This window comes from Aphelocoma coerulescens, chromosome 18, assembly GCF_041296385.1.
Source record: "Aphelocoma coerulescens isolate FSJ_1873_10779 chromosome 18, UR_Acoe_1.0, whole genome shotgun sequence".
Taxonomy (NCBI): domain Eukaryota; kingdom Metazoa; phylum Chordata; class Aves; order Passeriformes; family Corvidae; genus Aphelocoma; species Aphelocoma coerulescens.
In genome coordinates this window covers 9,275,395-9,295,174 of record NC_091031.1, presented here as the reverse complement: position 1 = coordinate 9,295,174, position 19,780 = coordinate 9,275,395, and the positions used below count along the sequence as shown (strand labels likewise).

General features: G+C 40.7%; 1 protein-coding gene across 8 annotated transcripts in view; it reads left to right on the top strand.

The window, feature by feature from the left end:
• OGFOD3 (2-oxoglutarate and iron dependent oxygenase domain containing 3) overlaps positions 1-19,780 on the top strand; it is a 50,147-nt gene that overhangs the window by 13,667 nt on the left and 16,700 nt on the right. For 7 of the 8 annotated variants that reach the window (XR_011155837.1, XR_011155835.1, XR_011155836.1 and 4 more), the window contains exons 5-8: positions 464-528; positions 1,123-1,179; positions 5,384-5,537; positions 11,560-11,683. Coding sequence is in view for 2 of the 8 variants with exons in the window: in XM_069032983.1 (XP_068889084.1) it covers positions 464-528; positions 1,123-1,179; positions 5,384-5,537; positions 11,560-11,683 (400 nt within the window). In the remaining 6 variants the exon portion in view is untranslated. The remainder of the gene's footprint in view (positions 1-463; positions 529-1,122; positions 1,180-5,383; positions 5,538-11,559; positions 11,684-19,780) is intronic. The other variant, XM_069032984.1, reaches the window with a different exon arrangement.

Sequence of the window (19,780 nt, the reverse complement as noted above, 5' to 3'; positions counted from 1 at the left end):
TGAGAAGTATACAGGAACTCATGTGAAGGAGAAGTTTTAATAACAAATGCAGGGCAATATAAACATTAGTGCTGCTACTTGAGCACTTCACAAGTATTGGAAAATGATTCATCGTTTTGTGGAAGGGAAATGCCTTCAGGAAGGGATCCTGGAGCAGTGTTTTACCCTGAGCCCATGGTGGGGAGACTCTGGCATTTCCCTGTCAGGTCTGAATCTCAGGAACAGCAGTCCTATGCTTTTTTTTTATAGTACCTCAATAATCTCTGCATCTCTTCAGGGATCTGAGGGAGGTTTGTAGTTGTAAAATAAATGTTATATTGTGAACCCAAAGGCTGGAAGCTACTATTTTTACTTGGGAGGCTGTGGAAAGTGAGAGCCAACTTCGGACAGTTATTAAAGGTCATAGTTGAGTAATGATAAAACCTTTTCATGCTCATTTTTCCTTCTTTGTTTCCTTTTCCAGGCATCAATTTTGGATTTGCACTCTGGAGCTCTTTCCCTGGGGAAGCATTTTGTTAATCTGTACAGGTAAAACGGGGCTGTGGTTTCCTGCCTCCTGTCATCCCTTCCCTTCCCTGCCCACTGCCTCTTCAGTGTCTCAAGCCCCCGGGCTGGGATTAATGATGAGAAACTCTGGAAGTTGGTTGGATTCACCACACTTTATGTGACTTGTTAAAGAGCTTTCCTGGCATGAAAATGGATCTTTTGTTGAACTGGGCACTTTGAAAGCTGCCATTATCTTTATTTTTATGTTCTTGCACCAGTAAATAAGTATTTTTTCGCAGTTATAGTTTAGTTTGTCAGCAGTGGAAGAAATCAAATAGCCTGAACCCTTAAAAACTTGAATCCATGTGCTTATTTCGTGAGGTGGGAGGGGATTTTTTTAATGCCTGAGGAATTCCATTACCAGTTGCAGCATTTCAATCCTTTAATCTTTTAACACTTGATCTTTTAGCATTGCTTGCGGACATCATGCTCAAAAGCTTTTTTTGTAAGATTTTTTTTGTGTTGTGTTCTCACTTTCTCATTGTGGGTAAAACAGGGTTGGGGGTGAGAAGGTCTCTTGGTGTTGCTCAGTCTGATTCAGCAACTCCTCTTTTAGACTGTTGTTTAATTTTTCAGGTACTTTGGGGACAAAGTTCAGGACATCTTCACAGAAGAGGATTTTGCCTTATACCGGTAAAGATTTTCAATAACTGCTGAATGAACCACAAACCAGAACTTTTATGTCCTGGAGTGTTTTTGTAGAGTGCAGGTTTTGCACTTGGGTTTTGGGATTTGCATTCATACACTGGATTTTGCAGCTCAAAATAGTAATCTCTGAGAATTAGGATGAGGAAAAGAAGTAAAAGGACTTTTTGGTGACCAATAAACAACATCAGCTGCTTTGAGCTGCAGTTTTATGGTGGGAATGTACTCTGGGTGCTGGCAGCACCACACATTTCCCTCCCAGCCAGCAAGGAGAGCTGCTGATCTGAGCTCTGGGGGATCTGCTGGACCATGAGAGCTGGGATGGAAAATCCTTCATCATTATCTCCTCTTTCACATGTTATCCAAGGGGTTGTGTGAGATGATAGCCACAATTCTGGGCTATTACTGCAGTAGGAGCTTGGGGTTTTTTGAGGCAGAGTGTAGCAAAACATTAAACGTGGTAAAGCAGGAAGTGGAAGGACTTCAGATTAGTCATGTTCTGGCTGGAGAAGCAGCCTGAGGATGAAAGAGCTCTGTAATGTAACAGCTCTGGCATCTGATGCTCTCAGCTTTCCTGCAGCCCTGCTCATACACTTAACAAACACAACAAACCTAATGAGTTCCATGTGGCTGCAAAGGTGTGTGGCCAAAGTTTAGGAACAAGCATTCTTTGTTGACTAGACACAATAATTCTTTAGTTTATGCATTTCAGTTGGTTTCTGGTAATTTGAAATGTCCCTGATTTGAACATTTTAACTCTTTTTATTTTTGGTCTTTTTTTTTTCCTTGCCTGTGTGAAGGAATCTGACCTCCCTCTAGTGGTGGAAGGAATGTGAAGTAGCCAAATGGGTTCATTAGTTTTATTAAAATAGTAATTAATTAATATAATCCTAAAATGCTAATCACGTTAAGCTTATTTCTGTTTAACAGCTGTTTTTAGATGTCATTGTCTTTATAGATGAACTTCTTTAAAATGTTTTTACGTCTGATCCCAAAATTGCAAAAATTAGATGATTCCTTGATTATTATTGAACTTTGCATAAAGAAAATGTGTAATTTCTGTTTCACATGAACAGCAGCATTCAATTTTTCAATAATTTTATAAATTCATGCTGTGAGATGAGACAGCTGCTAGGGAATATCAATATTCAGTTGGGATTTCATGCCAGTATAGGAGATGTTTCAGCCTGCTGGATATGAAGCTAATACAAAATATATTATTAAATGCTTCTGTTCCTATTAATGACAGTGCTTTAGCATGGACTGTAGTACTTTATGGCCTTAATGAATGGTTTTATGCTATTTTGGGGAGCACTTATCTTTGTTACTTTCCCTTACCTACCAAGGTCACTTTAAAAATACACTCTTGAGAGAAACAACTGAATGTAATTCATGTCTAAGTATTACTGATTGCAACAATAACGCAGCTGAGTAGGCATCCTGAGCCAGGATTTCTAAACTGTCTCTGTCAAAATTATGTTGCTTCAGAATCAATTATGTTTTCTGGGTTGATATTTTAACCACCATCTGCCAAGCACATTACAGCAATCCCTCCTGTTTCACATAATAAATGAAATGTTTATTCAGAAGGGAGACCTTTAATCAGGATGCTTGCTGTAAGGGGTGACTTGAGCAGAAAACAGCACAATCAAAGATTTATTCCCAAAGCCTTACAGCTTATGAAGGCAGAGACATAGGAGGAGCAGAGGAAGAGCTGTTAATTTGCTTTCTCCCTGTGTCTGTTCTGTGTGTGATTGCTGTTAAAGCTCTCTGACTGCAGGAGACCTTTGCTTTGTCAGCTCCCTGGGACAGTGCTGACAAGTGGCATAATCAGGAAGTTGTGTGGGATTGAGCTTTGAGTGTTCCTGTCACCGTGATTGGATCACACTTTGCAGTGGCTCCTCACTGCATTTTTTTTTGTTGTTGGTCTGGCAGAGCTTGTGTCTCACAGAAACTTCTCAGGGGCACTTTTAGTGCTGCTGCTGCTACTTTGCATGCTAGTGAGCTTCCTTTCTCTCAAGTTTCGTGTTCCTTGGACTTCCAGCTACTTCACTGGCTTTTTAAAATTTTCTTCCTCATCACCCTAACTCCAAACCAGTAACTGTTTTACAGAATCTGGTGGTCATGTGCTCCTTTCAGGGCATTCTGGTCTGTCTTTCCCTGAGTCTGGCATGAGCACTTTGATATTTTCCAGTGACTCAGTGCAGATGGACAAGGACTGCTGCAGACAGATGTGGCAGGAGGATTAATTTGTTACTGATACTCTTGGCTGGATGCTGTACCTGGGCATTTATTGCCACTGCAGAGCTCTGTTAGTGGATCTGCTCAGAGCCAGGGTACACCTCAGCAGTCTGAACGACACAAGAGTTGCTGTGCTTATGAAAACAAATGCTTATATTCTCCAGCATAAAGAAGTATTTCCTTTGTAGCCACAATACAGGAGAGCTGTCCAAACAGTTTTGAGGAGCCAGCGGGCCAGGATCAGTGAGGGAAGGCTCCAGCCTGAGGCTCCTGCTGCTTCTGGGTCATAGAGAAGTGGCTGAGGGAATAACGTGGCTCTCCCAGTTTTGGGCACGTTCATTCCTTTCTTGATAGCACCTTCTAAGCTGAAATTTGGCTTATGTTGTCTCTTGATTTACAGGTGAAGTACAATGTGTTTGTCCTTAAGTATTTTGCCAGTAGGCTGTGTTTGGAACAGCAGGGCAGGGAATGGAATGAAAAACTTGCAGTTATGATATTGATAAATGTTGAAATTGCATGGCCAGCAGAAAACAGGCTGCACAGAAGTTTTTCTAGGCTAAAAAGTGACTTTATTCTACTTTTCAAACCAGCTGTGTGCTGTGTTTGGCATATTGAGAGGGCTTTGCATCAGTCTCAAAAGAGGAGTGAGGCTTTAACAGAGCCTTATAAACACCAAACAGCAAACCTTAATAGAAAGCTTTTAAAACTGGGAAATGAATCAGGCTGAAAGAAGAGGGAGGTCTCCTTACAGAGCAGGACAACTGCTGGAGACTTTGTTATGTCAAGACTGTGGCCTGACTCCTTGGGAGTAGATTTATTCCAGCTGGCTGATGCAAGGGCCAGGGAATCAGCTGCTTTGGTGTTTGTGGCTATGAATTCTTGAGCTGGCTTGTTCAAAGTGCTCCCTGCTCTCAATTCACAAAATGAGTAATTGCATTTAATGCTTTCAGGGAGCCTTTCCTGCAGTCCTGCTCCTTGGAAAGCAGACAGGAAGATCAGCATGGAGAGGAAGGACCTGTAGGTTCTCTCCTGGTGTCAGTTTTGCAAACTCCACCAGTATGGTGTAGCTCTCAACTTGAAACCTCATTTCATGCAGCCATGTAAATCCCTGAAAATCCCTCTAAATTCATTGAATGCTTTTGATATTTCACGTGTAAAGAATGTAAAGTGAGGTTAAAAAAATCAAATCTGTGTCTGTTATTTCTGTTTCTTGGGAGGGACTAGGTGTGAACAGAATGAATATTTAGGATTTTTTAGTACTTGTGGATTTTAAGAGATGACTTTCACAGCCTGTAAACACACAGCACAGGTCTTGTTTTAGTTCTGTCATTTCTTTTTAGTCACTGTTTAAGTTCCCTAGAGAAATATGTGGGAAAAACTTCTTTGAAAGTTATGCTGAGGTTCAGTACTATTGAGTGGAGAAACATAAGGGAAGATACAAAACTACAAATGTAATTCCATGCACAACTTCAGAAATGTGTTTTCTCAGATTATCTTGTTTGTACACTGTAATTGTGAAAGACATCTTGCATTCATTTAAAAAAATCTGGCAATAATACCAATACATATGTTGGCCAAGAAGCCTGAATTTCATGGTGCCAAGGGACTTCACCAGTTGGTTTAAAAGTAGTTGAAGGTTCTTCAGAGGCAATCCTTTTATGAAGGTACAACTTTGCTTTTCCCCACTTTAGATTAAAAATACCTATGTGAAGGATTTGAATGTTTTCAGCAGTTAACAAGCAGTGGGATAGGAGTGGAATTAGTCAGGAAAACAGACAGAAATTTTAAAACCTAAGCCACAGGAGACGTAGTTTCTTTTCTTTGCTATTCTGAGAATTAAAAAAACCCAAAGCAACAAACCCCAAACAAAACCACTGAAGGGGTCTATTTATTTATTTATTTATTTATGTGTCACTGACTGAGCACTGTGCTCTGTGTGTGTTCTTTGCAGGGATGTGAGACAGAGGATCCAGCAAAGGATTGCTCAGGTGTTTGGTATCAGCTCTTCTGCCATGTACCTGACTAAGCCAACGTTCTTCTCCAGAATGAACAGCACAGGAGCCAAGACAACACACGATGAGTACTGGCACCCACACGTTGACAAGGTGAGGAGGAGGCTGAGATGGGATGCAAACATCTCCTGTTACTATTATTAGATCACCTTGAAATAATTTGACATTAAACAATCCATCAAACAGGTTTGAAAACTGATGCTTCAGGGATGAACCTAATGGGAGATAAGTGAGTTTTAGAAACAGAGGCTCTTACACCCCATTTAATGTTATTTTCTCTAATTTAGTTTTGCTAGAATTAATAAATTGTGAGAATGACTACTCAGAAATCTCTTTTGTCAGAAGCATTGATTAAAATGACCTGAATTGCTCTTTTAGCCAGGTCTAGCAGGAGCTGTTTCACAGTGGTCAGGTGGTCACTGTTGTCATTGTTCTGAGCCTCTTAATAAAGGCTTAATATTTCTATTTGAGCTATATGTGAATTGAGGCTTTTTTATTGTGTGTGTTCCAATGGGGATGTGGTACCTGGTACCCTCTTTCAATAACTTGGTGTTCTGGTCCTTCTAGAATGGAAGTATTGTGACATCCTTTCAACTGCACAAGTCTTCTCTGAAGGCTTATAGCTTAGTGCTTTGCAATTCTCAATGGACTTAAATGATCTGGTATTGAGTTTATTTCTGAATTTCACTGAGTTCAGATGTTTTGTGCAGAACAGAAGAATGCAAACAATGGAAGAATCAAAGAAAAAAAAAGCCCACAACACAAAAACACCCCAAACAAGCCAAAAAACCCTCCACACTACAATACCCACATTTCATGCCTTCAGCATTTATAAATGAGTCACTCTGGAGTCATGGATTACCAAGATGAAACCAAATAAAATCCAAGTTATTCCTCAGGGCTCGAGTCTGTAAGTGGGCAGTGTACCTTGAAGTCTATGACAGTATTCCTTGCCTTAAAGTATTTCCTGGAAAAAGCCAGTCTGAGGGAAGTACAATGTCTGTCATTGGTCACAGCATCGGTGTGAATTCCTGTGTCCTTGTCATGGGGGCAGAAGCAGCTTAACTCTGGAAAATGTGGTGGTAGTGATGACACAGCTTATGTTTGACAGCAGAAAGTCCTGCAGGGTCGAATCTGCCAGGTTTTGGATGCTTCTGGTTTGAAAAGCTGTGGTGTAACCAGTGAATAGGAGTGGCTCTGGATCGGGGGTGGTTTTGAGGTCCACATCGTTCTGATCTGTGTTGGTAGGAAATGGCTGTAGGGAGCAGATTGTGCTGGTGGGATTCACAGGAATTCCATCACGTGATGCTCACTTCCAAGAGACCCTTGGGAGAAAGTAAACTGGTGATTCTGGCTGGGTGAAGTGCAGTAAATTCATCAGTTCCTTAGTTTTTCTGCAGTTCCTAGTTTTTCTGCAGTTTCAGAGAATCAGATTTGACTGCCACAAGGGTGGGAAAAGCAGGATATTTCAACAGCTGATGCCTATTTTCTCCAATCTTTTATTTTAGCCCCAAAAAAAGATATTTTAGAATTTCAGGCTCTGATTTACTGCTGTAATGAGATTTGTGTCTGCACGAGTGCTGCTCGCCAGTATTCTCTTTATTCTTTTCTGGGTGTGTTTTGCATTGGGAAATGAATATGGTGGTTGGATAACCTCACAATTAAATGTTTCCACCTAAATATCTCCTGGAATGTAGAAGTTATTTTGTCATTTACATGCAAATAGGTTTCCATGAAGAGAATTTGTGGAAGCTGCTTTTCTGTCCTGTCATCCTGAGAGTGCCTGAATATGATGGACAGCAGGCTGAATGTTTTCCTGTTTTTATCCTTCTCTTTTGTCCATGTTTTATTTATCTTGCAGGCTGTCTGTTCAGGGAGCAGATACATCAATTGATTTGCCTTGGCTTTTTCTAACCCATCTCCAGCTTCAAAAAACAAAAGAGGCAGAAAAAGTGCTCTCTTGGGCTTGGAATGCATAATCTAGACCTTAGTAGTGTCTATACTGAATAATTGGGTTGTCTGATTTATGACAGTGGTTGGACTCAGTGATCTTGGAGGTCTTTTACACGACCTAAATAATTCTGGGTCTCTGTGAAGAGAATTAACCCCGTTGGGGCAGTTACCAACCACCTTGTTCATAATCATAAATAGTTTGAGCAGAGACTAAATAGGATGAAGATGTGCAGCTTTACAGGTTGCCTTCAGTGCAGTCAGCCTGGTTTGTATTTCACTTCCTCCAGCAAACTTTGCCACTTCCAGACTGCAGTTGAAAGAAAGGAAAAAAAATACATTTCTATTGATCTGAGGTAGGAAGTGCTTCCCAGGAAAGAGCATTAGTGTTCTTATGTGGCCTCCAAAGCAAGTGTGAATACTGGGAAGTTGAAGAAAGATCAATAAAACTTGCCAGTTTGTTGGATGCTTTTGTGTTGGATCATTATTTATGCTTTCCCCTTGGAACAGAACAAGTCACTTTAGGTATTTCTGCATAATTTAACAGTGAAGGTTACTCCTAGAAGACATCAGGACTTTTTTCTTGCCTCTTTCCAAAAGAAAGGTAAAATGAAGCCTGAGAAAAAGGAGTTCACTGTATTTTCTGCTCCAGAGTGACATTGTTGTTAAAAAGACTTCTTGGCTTCCTGTGGCTTCTTGGAACACATGAAAACCCCTCTTGCCTTTTTCCTGATATTGCTGAGTCTCCTGCAATTGTATTTCTCAATCTGAATCTCCCTGAAGGTTTTTAACTGCCTAATGGAGTAGTACAGATTTATTGTGTCTATCTGAGGCTTTGTTTTTTTTTTCCCCTAAAATTTATTTGGTTTGTAGTTACATAGGAATGGAAACCCTGAAATCCCCTGAATGACTCATTTAATCTTTGTTGAATTTATAAGCATCTAAATCAAATAAAGAGAGTGTTGGTTTAAGATGTGGAGTTTCATCTTGGATGGAATTTGTTCAGAACTGAGGCTTCCAAATGTCAAATACCTGATTTATAAGGGACTTGCTGTTGCCCACTTCACGCTGTCAGCAGTACAACATTCTCTGGTAGAAGCAGTGTGGGGCTTGCAGATTTGTGCAGTCCCCTGCCTAGGCAAGGATCCTGTCACCCTTCACAGAATTGTCAGGCTCTGCCATAAGATGGCTTGGGGTTTGTTTTCCTTGAATTTCTTCTATCAGAGCTATTTCAGCACTTCAGTGCACACTTTCCCAAAATTGCTTGGGGCTTTTTTTTTTTTCTTCAGCCTAAACATGTCCCTGATGAGTTGATAGCTATTTTTGTCCCTCCTTCCACCCCCATGTATTTATAGGTGGGAATCATATCCCTTTTTGGCCTTTGTCCTCTGAGCTGAACAAGCCAAACCTTGAAGTCTCCTTACCTGCAATGTGTTCTCCATCTCCCCAGCCCTTCCCTGTACCTGCAGCCTTCTCTGGCTGCTGACTCTGTCACTGAGAGCAGCTGCTGTCTCTTCTAGCAGACTCTTCTTTTCTTCCCCTACATTTAATAAAACACATCAAAAGATCCTATTTCTGCCCTGGGACAGCAATAGCTCTGAAAATTGAGGAGGTTGATTCTCGTGTCTGCTCAAACCCATCACCTCAGCTCACCTTGTAATTCAGAGATGTGCTCTTTGCTCCTGCCTTGTCTGCTAAATAGATACTGCCAATAACCAGAACACTGGGAGTAGCTGTCAAGGCTGTTCTGGTGGTTATCTACACAGAATTAGGTGAAGGCTTACAGGAAAAGAGCAGTTTTGACACTTTTTCTGTGTGCTACACCAATGCTGATTGGAAAGTGAATTTTCTTCTGCACTGGAAAGCAGAGGATGCTGTCCTAAATATCCTCAGTGTCTGCAGACGTCTTGCATGGTCCTACAAGTGTTTAGTTGCATAGAAATGTGTCCCTCAAACCCACTGCAAAATGGGACTGGCTAATTCTGGCAATTAGTTCTATTTATAATAATAGCCTTTAAAGAAGTGTCATATAAACATCATTATGAGCATCTACCATTAAATATTATCTGTGTTTGACTTTTTGGATAAAGAGTGTTCAAAAAGAGCACACTAACCATATGACATAGCAGGCTGAATGGAAATAGCTGCATTTTTTCTCTTGAGTTGTTTACAAGGAGCTGTAGAAATTTGATTTGCAGCTGTGTGGCTGCATGGCTTATCACCTGCTTTTAATGACAGCTTTTCTCACTTAGTTTGAACTTTTGGTTCAATTATTCATGTCTGGTACTGGAAATCATTACCAGGGTAACAAATATATTTGATATACATGGGGGAACTTCTAGCATTTTAAACAATTGAGTATAATTTAGTGCCTCCTTTCCAAAGTGTTGCATTTCTCAGGCCTGGCTGCTTCTGAGAGTGAGTAATGAATAAGGACAGGAACAGAAAAGCCATTTTCCCTCGCACATTTAATTCCCCAGATTAGTCATCTGTAGAAATCAAGTGTGTTTGGTTAGGCTAAAATGGTTTGTAGTCAGCTCTTAGAAGTTTAGAATTGGTAAGGCCACCTTGGAGTGGAGGGAGAGTGGCCTGAGGGAGCAAAGATTGCTGCTCCACTGAAGAGTTGATAAAATTCTAATTTTTAAGGCAATTCTAATGCATTAAACTTGCAAGTATGAGGTGAATGAACTTCTTCACTGTGCTCATGCCTTCACTGGCTGGAGACTTCCTTAAATCGACTGGAAGTTGTTATCACCAAATCAGTGAAGTGGAAAATACCTTTGCAAAGCTGATTTGCATGACAAGGGCTGTAGAATGGGTGGTTTGAGGTGTTGCACTAGCACTTGTTCATTAATTCCCATTTATTGCCTTGTATTGCTACCAAGGTTTTGGAAAATACAGGGAGAAGGGGATCACTGTAATATTTCTCTCATTTTTGTGATTCAGACCGTGTAGGGCAGCATATCACCAGATCTGGCTTTTTCCTTTAAGTCCTTATGGTCAAAATAATAACATGAGTATGAATGAAAATGTCTGCCTATTCCATCTGCTGTTATGTTCTCTTTAGTCACTGCCCTTACAGGAAAATGTGTACAACTGCTCTTGAGCCAAAATTTAACTGGCACTAATGAGTATAACTTGAAACTGAAAATATTTAGAAAACTTCTAAGTTTGGAAGTAGCACCTACCTCTAACAGTCAGCAGGTCAGTCAAAACACACTGCAAATGCTGTGTATTTATGCAGTAGTGCTGTGCTGCACATTTCACTGTTTGACAGTGTAATGCTGAACTTTTGAGTTGTGATACACAAAGAAATTGGAGAATACAGACATTGATTTCAAGTATTTTTTTAATTGCTGGTGACACGTAGATATGAAAGGAAATATTTCCAGAATCAGCTAAATTCAGTGTTAAATATTTAGATAGCTTCACTCTGAGCATTAGTATATAGTATTTATTTTCTCCAACTTCAGCATACATGTCGGCCAAAAATAATGCTTTAAAAGGAAGGAAAAATCACCTTGTTATACTTAAAAGTGGGGTGTTTGGTCTATAGGCTGAGAAGAAGCAGAGACTTCCAAAGTCCAGTTTGAAGAGTTTTAAACAAAACCTGTATGGAGGAGAGCAGGAGCTCCTCCAACAAACGTGTGTTTACTTGGAAGTTCTGATTTACTGTTACCATGAATCTCCTGTGTGGTAGCTCATGAAAGAATACAAGTCAGGTATCCAGAAACCTTATAACCAAGATTAGATAATGAGTGGAAATCATTAAGCAAGGGCTATTCTTTGGCTTATTAACCACCTGGTGAAATTTTATCTTGGAATGGTATAAATGGTGTCTTTTTGATGCAAGCACTTCGGACACTACGTTGTTTTTTGCTCTTGGGTGATAGAAGTGTATAGGAGCACCTCTCTAATTATGGAAACTGTAACATAGAAATAATAAACATAACATGCTAGTCTTGCAGAGTCTGTGTAAACACAAGAGAATAGACAAATAAACATATATAATTTCCAGAAAATAGCGTTCTTGGTTTTCAAAGACCCCTTTATTAAACACATGAAAAACTGAAAATTAGAAAAACCCACCAGATCTATCTGCTCAATCCTGCAGAGATAAGATAAAGAATTTGGTAATTTCTGGTAATTTTGGCTTTCCCCACAGGTGACTTATGGCTCTTTTGACTACACTTCTCTGCTCTATCTCTCTGACTACTCCCAAGACTTCGGGGGTGGCCGGTTCGTGTTCATGGATGCAGATTCCAACAAGACAGTGGAGCCCCGAGCAGGTATGAGCCCAGGCTGGCTGCAGGCAGCTGGGCAGGCTGTGCCATTTTTTGACTGGCTGGGCTGGCAGGTGGTGTGGGACTGTGTTTTGTGTCAGCACAAATAACGTGGGGTAATGTAGCACTCTTGTGTTCAGATTGATGACATAAAAAGTAAGGATTAGAACAGGTTAAAATTTAGCCACAGTCTGCAATAGCTGGTGTTAAGCCACAAGAATTGACTTCCTTGAAAGCTGTAGGACTTAGAAGAGGTGACTAGTTCTGACAGTTTAGCAGGTCACTGTGCAGCAAGAGCAGAGCTAGCTGTGACTGCAGCAAATCCAAATTAAAGCAATTTATTTTAGACTGACCTGAAATTCCTTTGCTGCTCAAGGTGGGACTTAGTACCCTGTAATGGCTGAGGGCTGGGTGTGAAGGTGATTGATTGCCACAGCTCTGCTGACCTGCTGGAACATGATGAATGATGATTACTTGGGTGTGAGTCCATCCCTGCTTCCAGGAGGCCTGACAGGGATGAACCTTCTGATGGCTGTCAGTTATAAATAAATAAAAAAAAAACCTTTAAGGCTGGTTGGAGAATTTTCTAATATGTGGATAATTTGAGACTAGAATGACTCTGGGGCTGCCTAGAGAGGAGCTCAGCCTCGGCTCATCTGTCTGGCAGGTGAGTGCTGAGCTTCCAGCAGTGTTAGCTTTTATAATGCAAGATCAGCCACACTGCTGCAGGGAGAAAAAAATAAAAGGACAACTTTATATTCCTGTTGTGTTCTGTCTTTTTTTTTTTTTTTCAAGACAGAAAAGATGGAAATTTACTCATTTAAAGAGCCTCAGTAATTGTCTGCTGCCAGGCATTACCCCAAGCAGAACTGATTTCAGACCACTGCTGCCTGCAAATTGGGATGGGAGTTTTTTGACTTATGGATCATAGTGATCCACTCACCTGCAGTGAGGCTGCTTTAGATAAACTCTGAGATTACCTGCATTCTGGGTTTGCTATTCAAGAATTGTGTGTTTGATTATTTTGTTTTTTCTGACTGGAAATAAACTCTAAACTGAAAGCATCATCTTTTGCAAAATGCTGCTGCCAGTATTTTGGAAGGGAACAGATTAAACTGTTTCATTTCCAGATGCAATTCTAAGATTACCAGGTTTTTATAGCTGTAGAAATCACAGCTGAATTCTAGGTATGTGAGGAGAGCTGTCTCCTCAGTGCAGGGGCACTCAGCCTGGCTGCAGTGTGCAACGTGCCCCTGACTTAATTTCCAAAAGTCTGTAACTCTGCAATTGCTTCCATTCAGCCCCATGTGTTAATTTTCAGGTTTTCTGCTGCAGGGTCTTTATTCTTTGTCGTTTTGGAGGAAAAAGGGGAAGCTCATGAAACACAGAACTTTTTTTTTTGGCTGTTCTCTTTGCCAGGGGGTTGTATGGGCAACATGTGCCACAGGACACACCTGAAACAAAACAATGCACAGCTCGTAGGGAATAGCACAAATGTGCTTCATGGACACAAGAGAAAATTAATCTTAATGCCAGTTACACTTTTCCAACACAACTCTGTGTTACCACAGTTGTCAGGGGTCCTGTGATTGTGTCACAACCTCTGGTGCACAAGTACCACTGATGTCCTGTGAGCAAAGGGGAAAAACTTCAGAGGTGAAGCACAGTGTGAAGGCATTTGCACTTGTTTTTCCTCTTGCTGATAAAATGTGTTTTGTGAAAGAATGACCCCAGGCTGTTTTCTGTCACTGGTACAAGTTGATGTATTTTTCATGTTCATAATGTTCCTCTGCAGTGTTTTTTCTCTCCTGTCTTTTTGGCTTTTGTTTGTTTTGTTTTACGCTTGTTTTGATCCTTTGTGCTTCTCTTGTCACTCCAGCTCAACCTTTAAAACCACATGTTGATGATCTTTCATGCTTCTCATTTAGGAGCTCCAGGCTTTTATAGGATGACTGTCATAATCACTGGTTCAGTTTTCGTGCTTGACAGCTAATTTACTTTTCTGTATTGCTTATGCCACTGCAGTCCTGAAACCTGGCACTTCTTGTTGTCTCATACTTAGCCTGCATTTTGGGGACCTGATACTGTGTGCCAAAATGAGCAGGTTTCTTTTTCTGTGAGCAGCAATTTGTTCAAGTGTCAGTGGGGAGCAGAAAGGCATTGTTAGTGATGCAGCAGAGCAGAAAAGGAGTAATTGGAAATACAAGAAAAAGCAATTAAAAATAAAACATTGTGGGATGTCCTGTGTTTGAAAGTGCTGCCTGGGCAAGTCCCACTGCTGCTGCATATGCATTTGCAGCACTTTACTGATGAGGATCAGTGTCAGCCAGGCAGCTGGGGACAGGGAGAACTGTTCTGCTAGGAGTGAGCATAAATTAAATTGCTTATCACTTCCCTCAGTGTAGATCACTTGCAGATTACCTAAGACGTCTGTAAGTCCTGACTCTCACATATTTGACTGAAAGACTCTCTAATTTGTAGGATGATCTTTAACATCCCCCAGTTTGGTTGTTGGCAAACATTAGCTTTAAGAAGGAATTATAATTTATTAACCTCGAGGCTCTTGAGATTATTTTCTTTTTAACAGAAATGAGCAAGTCAGCACCAGTTCAAGTGTACAGACCTTTGGCTAATTCATAACCAAACATGGCACGAAGGAACACATTTTTCTTGTGCCCTGATGGGCTTCAGAAGTGAATATGTGTCTTTTGACTTCAGTCAGGACCTCTGTCTGCCACAAGAAACTCACTGTACCACGAGGAAGAGAATTCCTAGTGCCAAGGGAAATACGACTTTGAAAAGAAAACATTTTTTGGTGAAAAAGAAACAGATCTGAAGTCACATCTGTGCCTTTTAAATATATACGGAAATTCTGTTTCCAGAATTGTCATACTGGGATTTTTTTTCCACCCCTCGCACCAGGGTTTGTTCTGTTTTTGAGAGACTATAAGAAACAGAGCAACATTTTGAATGAGGTCCTTCAAAATGAAGCCCTTTCAACATTAACTCTTTTTGCTGGTCTGAGACATGTTTTAGTAATCTGCAAGACATACAGGAGGATTAAGAATAAATAGCAGACATCAAGGCTTTCCTTTTTCAGTCACAAAATTGGTATATTTTCTGCTGCTGGTAAACTTGTCAGTGTTTGAAGTTTCATATTTTAAAATTTCATATTTAAAATTTCATCATTTTGCAGAGTCTTGTGTGAATTTGGGGTCTGGCAATATGAGACAGGTCAGACTTCACTTGATCATGAAGTGTAGATGAAACTCTGCTGTTGGAATGAAATCTCAGTACTGGTTCTGTGTTCATTATTTGCATGTGCATTTCTTGGTTTGAAGGTCAGCTTTGCTGCACTTACTTTCAACTTACAAGGGAATTTGTTCTTCATACAAGTCATTTCTTATACAAAGGCAGAAGGAAAGGTCGCAGTCACTTCTGTGTGTTCCTGGAAGAAAATAATCTGGGGTGCAAAATGAATTCTGTACACTGGAGTCTGAAATGTGACTCCTCCTTTAATACCAGACTTAACATATTCTCACAGCTGTCAGAAGTGCATGTTTCTGGAAGTGTAAAATATTTGATTTGAAGGTATAAGATATTTGGGAAGTTCCCCCCCATATAGATAGTCTCATCTTTTTCTGTATTCAATCCACATCATCCAGATTCAGTCTAGATCATTATAATCTTCTGCCAATCCTAGCTTTAGTTTTGCTCCAATCAGTAAAAAATTGGAGCACATCTTGAAGTTGAATCAGTATCAGCTGAAAGCTGAGAATATTTTTTTAAAAATCCACAGAAGTAGCTGTCAGTTCTGCTGAGGAGCAAATGGAGCCAGCATGAGCAGCTGCAGTGAGCACCAGCCATGCAAAGGACAGGAATTCTTACTGATTTGCAATACTCATCACAAATTGTGCCAGGGACTGGTGAGGTGATTGCAAAGAGAAGTGGTAGGAAAAGGAGGACCTGCTGCAGTCATGTCAAAAAGACATAGAAAATAGCTCCTTATTTCTCTATAGAACTTGCTTTTTGTTTTGTTATCTGTGGAAAAGTAACTTGTCTCCCAGGCAGGTTTTGTATTCTAATGGTGTTTGATGGCAGGTTGACAATGGCATTAAATGAAACACTATTTTAACTGGGCCCATAAAGCAGTAGGTACCTGGGAGTGCAGGTCAGACCTGCACCTAACATGGTATTTCTGTGAGTGACTTCTGATAAATTCACTGCCTTGTTGAGGCAGCTGTTACTGAGGGTAGCAGTGGTCACCTCACACTGCCTGGAGCACTGAAAGGATTGAGGAATTCTGGGGGAAGAGTTGTCCTGTGTTAGTGTTCCACAGAGCATTGTGAAGCACTGTCAGCATTGAGAATTGTCCTCTAAGGATTTTCCCCTGCCATGGAAGACTTGCTTATAAATGACCACACTTAGCATGTCCCATTTGTGCCTTTATGTAATCCATGTGCAGGCCAATATTTCCTGAATTTGAGTTGATACTGGTCAAGAAAATATGCAGCAAAGCTGAAGGCAGAAAGCAGTGGAGAATCAGCTTCAAAGAGTTACTCCATGAAATGCAGGTAATGTAACAGATGAAGTAAAACAAAATACCAGGTTCAGCTGTGTCAGACCGTGGTTCAGTAGTGAGAGTTCATTTCTTGGTTCCTAGGCCATGTGTGAATGTCACATGCCACAGATGCTCTGATGGAGCCTCTTTAAGGGCCATTTTTGGAATCATTGAGCAGCAGAGGTTACCCTTGTGCTTATGCTTCAGTGATTTACTAAAAGTAAGGATGAATTCCTTCTCTATCAGAAGCCCAAAACCCAGAACTTGGGCATCCATGTGATTGGACCTCAGCTCTACTGGACATCTTTGGCAAGGTCAGGAAAAGTCAAATAGGTGATCCTGAGGTTGTTTAATGTGACAGAAGTTGCAACACTTTGTTCTTAGAGAGAACTTTTTGTAGGAGGCCAGTTCTGAGCCCTTGTGCAGCTGCTCTGACAGGGAGAACAGAGCAGACCTGGCAGCACTGGTTGGGTGAGGTTGAGCACTGGAGGGGAGAACTGGGAGGCAGAGCCAGGGTGATATCCCTGTCCTCTTGGCTCTAGGGAGAAGAGATGGAGCCAAAAGGCCTTAGGGAGACTCATCATTGATTTGGAGAGAGCAATTACTCAGTTTTCACTTCTAAATACTCCCCAGGGTTGTCACACCTTCAGACAGAGTGGAAACTGCTGTGATTTTGAGCAACCAGCTCTGCTGGTAGGAGAGAAGCAGACAGGGATTCTGTTGATGTCTAAAAATGTTCAGGAAATAAGTAAGTTCATTAATTTTCTTTAAAAACTGTAATTTGGATGTTTTCCAGGCCCATCTGAATTTAAAGTAGAAGCAGCTACTTTTTTTGAGAGTCTTGTTAATACTTCAAATTACAAGCTGGCTGTGGGAGACTTCACTATGTGAATCAGTGATTTTATTTATAACAGCAAGTAATCTCTGTCTAGTAACTAAATTTGGGACAAGTTTGTAACTATTGCAGGTAGTTTTTTGTTTGGGGTTTCATTTTTAGGCCATAGGGATTTTTATTCTTCTGTGCTTGACATAAATGTAGCAAAATTGTTCAGAGAAGCTTGTGCCCTCTCTTCTGGTGTGCTCTCTTCACCCCAGAGTAGGGCACTTGCAGACATTGTCAGTCCACATTCCTTTTGTGGGGTTTGCTTAAAGGACTTGCTTAAATTCTGCCCATTCAACTTTTTTTTTTTATATAAGTAATTGAATAAGTGTATCTCTTAAATAAGTTTTGTTGCATGCTTGCAGAAAACATTATTGTCAGTTTATCTGCCTGATGATATGATGGGGTTTTTTGGACACTCTACATGAGAATGAATTGGTGATTAATCCTAAACAGATGATGAGGATGAGAACACAACTGTTGTGCATTTTCCCTGGCACTGCTTCTGTCTGGGTGTCATTCAGCAGATGAGATGCAGTTTTTCCTTCTTTCCTGAGTAACTTCTAGAGCTGATAAATGCTAGGCAGCCAGTGGAAGCTGTCAGTGCATAAGATGAAAGATGTTGACTAGATCTGTGGTGCCAAATAAACTGTTCTGCTTCCCTTTAACCAGAAAGATGAGTCAGTTCATTTCCTTCTGAGCAGCAGCTCAGTCTTCCCAGTGCTCCCAACCAGTTGCCATGGACAGTGGATGGTGGTGAGGCCCTTTCCATTCCCCCAGCCCTGCTTTGCATCCCTTCCCTGGCACTGGCCCCAGGTAGGGGTGGCCCCTGCCCTTCCCTGGTGTCCCCAGGGAGGAGAGTGAGGGCACAGTTACCATTCCCTTATCAATGGAGTGATGGTCGAGACAATCCAACACATCATTTGCTTTTTCTCCTTGAAGTTCTCATGACCCAAGGAGTTTACAAGGAAATATGGCAGTGAATTAAACTAGGAGAGCCAGAAGGGTGCTGCCAAGAAAGCAGAAGGGGAAATTCCATGTGAAGGCTGGGAGCATGAAGGGGCTTAGAGTCCAGTGGCAAAACAGGCAAGCTGCAGAGAGAAGCAGTGGCCAGAATTGATGCTGATGTGGATGGGCTGTTCCATGTGTCATCAGAGTAACTGGGCTTGGAAAGGACCTCAGGAGCTGGGTGTAATTTAGGAGTTGGCCTTGATTTAAGAAAGGGAATTGGACCAGCCAACTTCCCAAGGGCTCTTCCAACCTGTTAGGCAATGAATGTATAATATTAGAGATATAATAATCATGGAGTATTTTTTCTTATGAGCATTGTGGTCTGTTAATTTTTTTATGGTTCTCATAATCATATATTCCCCACATCTTGTCATAATTTAAACTGGTGTGCCCTACTAATTTTCCTCTTGCCAGAGTAAGAACAACAGAACGTAATTTTTTTAAATAATACTTGTAAATCAGAGCATGTGTTAACTGCAGAGTGTTTTAATGATGCTTACTAATTAATGTTCACACAAACCTTGTTAGAATAGGTCAGTACTACTTTCATTTTAGAGACAAGGAAACAAATGACAGAGCAAGGTTTTGTTGAGTTTACATGTCAAGGGTGTAGATGTCACTGAAAATTGTTCCCTTTGTATTTCCCTCCAATCTGTATTGCCTCTCAGGACAGAGGTTGGGAGCAAACTGAAGGCAGCTTGTTTATGGAAGTGCAGCTGAAGATTCAACAGGGATTACACTTCCCAAGAGCAAGCCTTTTGGGAATAGTGAGTTTTGCTGTGACATAGCTCTGAGTAAATCTAAGAAGAATTCACTGCTAAGGGGCAGTTCTGAGTTAAACCTGGGAAAGCAAAAGCAGGGAAAAGCAAAGGCTTGTATTTAATACATTTATTCCTCCAGTGGTTTTTTGTTTGAGTAATTAAATGCTACATAACCGCTGCACAGTGAAATGGCCATTGCTTTTGCTGCTTGTTAAATATTATTCCTTAAAATAACAGTGTTGCTTCATCTAAATTGGGATCACATAAAATTTACAGCAGTGGGTCTTGTGACTGGTACTGGCATATCTTCTTAGATAATGGTTCCTATGGATCAGTGCAAAAAATGGATTCTCAAAATGTCAGGAGAGTAAGTGGTTACCTCTAATACAATTAAGATCTTGCTTCCTGTAAGAGGTCATTAGGAGTGCCCTGGCCTTGGTCACTGCCAGTGACCATCATCTGGATGAGGATATTGCCATATATCCCTTGAAGGTTTTGTCAGATGGGATGGGAATTAACATTCTCTACCCTCTTTTTGAACATTTATACTGATAAAAACAATGTACCATGGAAGGAGTGTGCTTTTGCTTCAAAACTTTTGCAAAGGAAGTAAGTTTAAAAGGAAATCTTCCCAGCTGAGGAAAAAGCATCTTTGAAAACTGACTATAGCCTTGTTCAGTTACCCAGAGACCCCAGTGGATGCATATGGAAGCAGGTGATACCATATATATGAAGACATATTTATTAAAGAAAGAACTTAGAAGACATTCAGTGTAGCAAAAAAAAAAAAAAAAATCAATTTAACTGGCTTAAACAACACACTGAACCTTGCCTAGCTCTGAATTACTTCTAGTCAGAGATCAAACAAAACAGCTTGAAAGTCAGTTTAA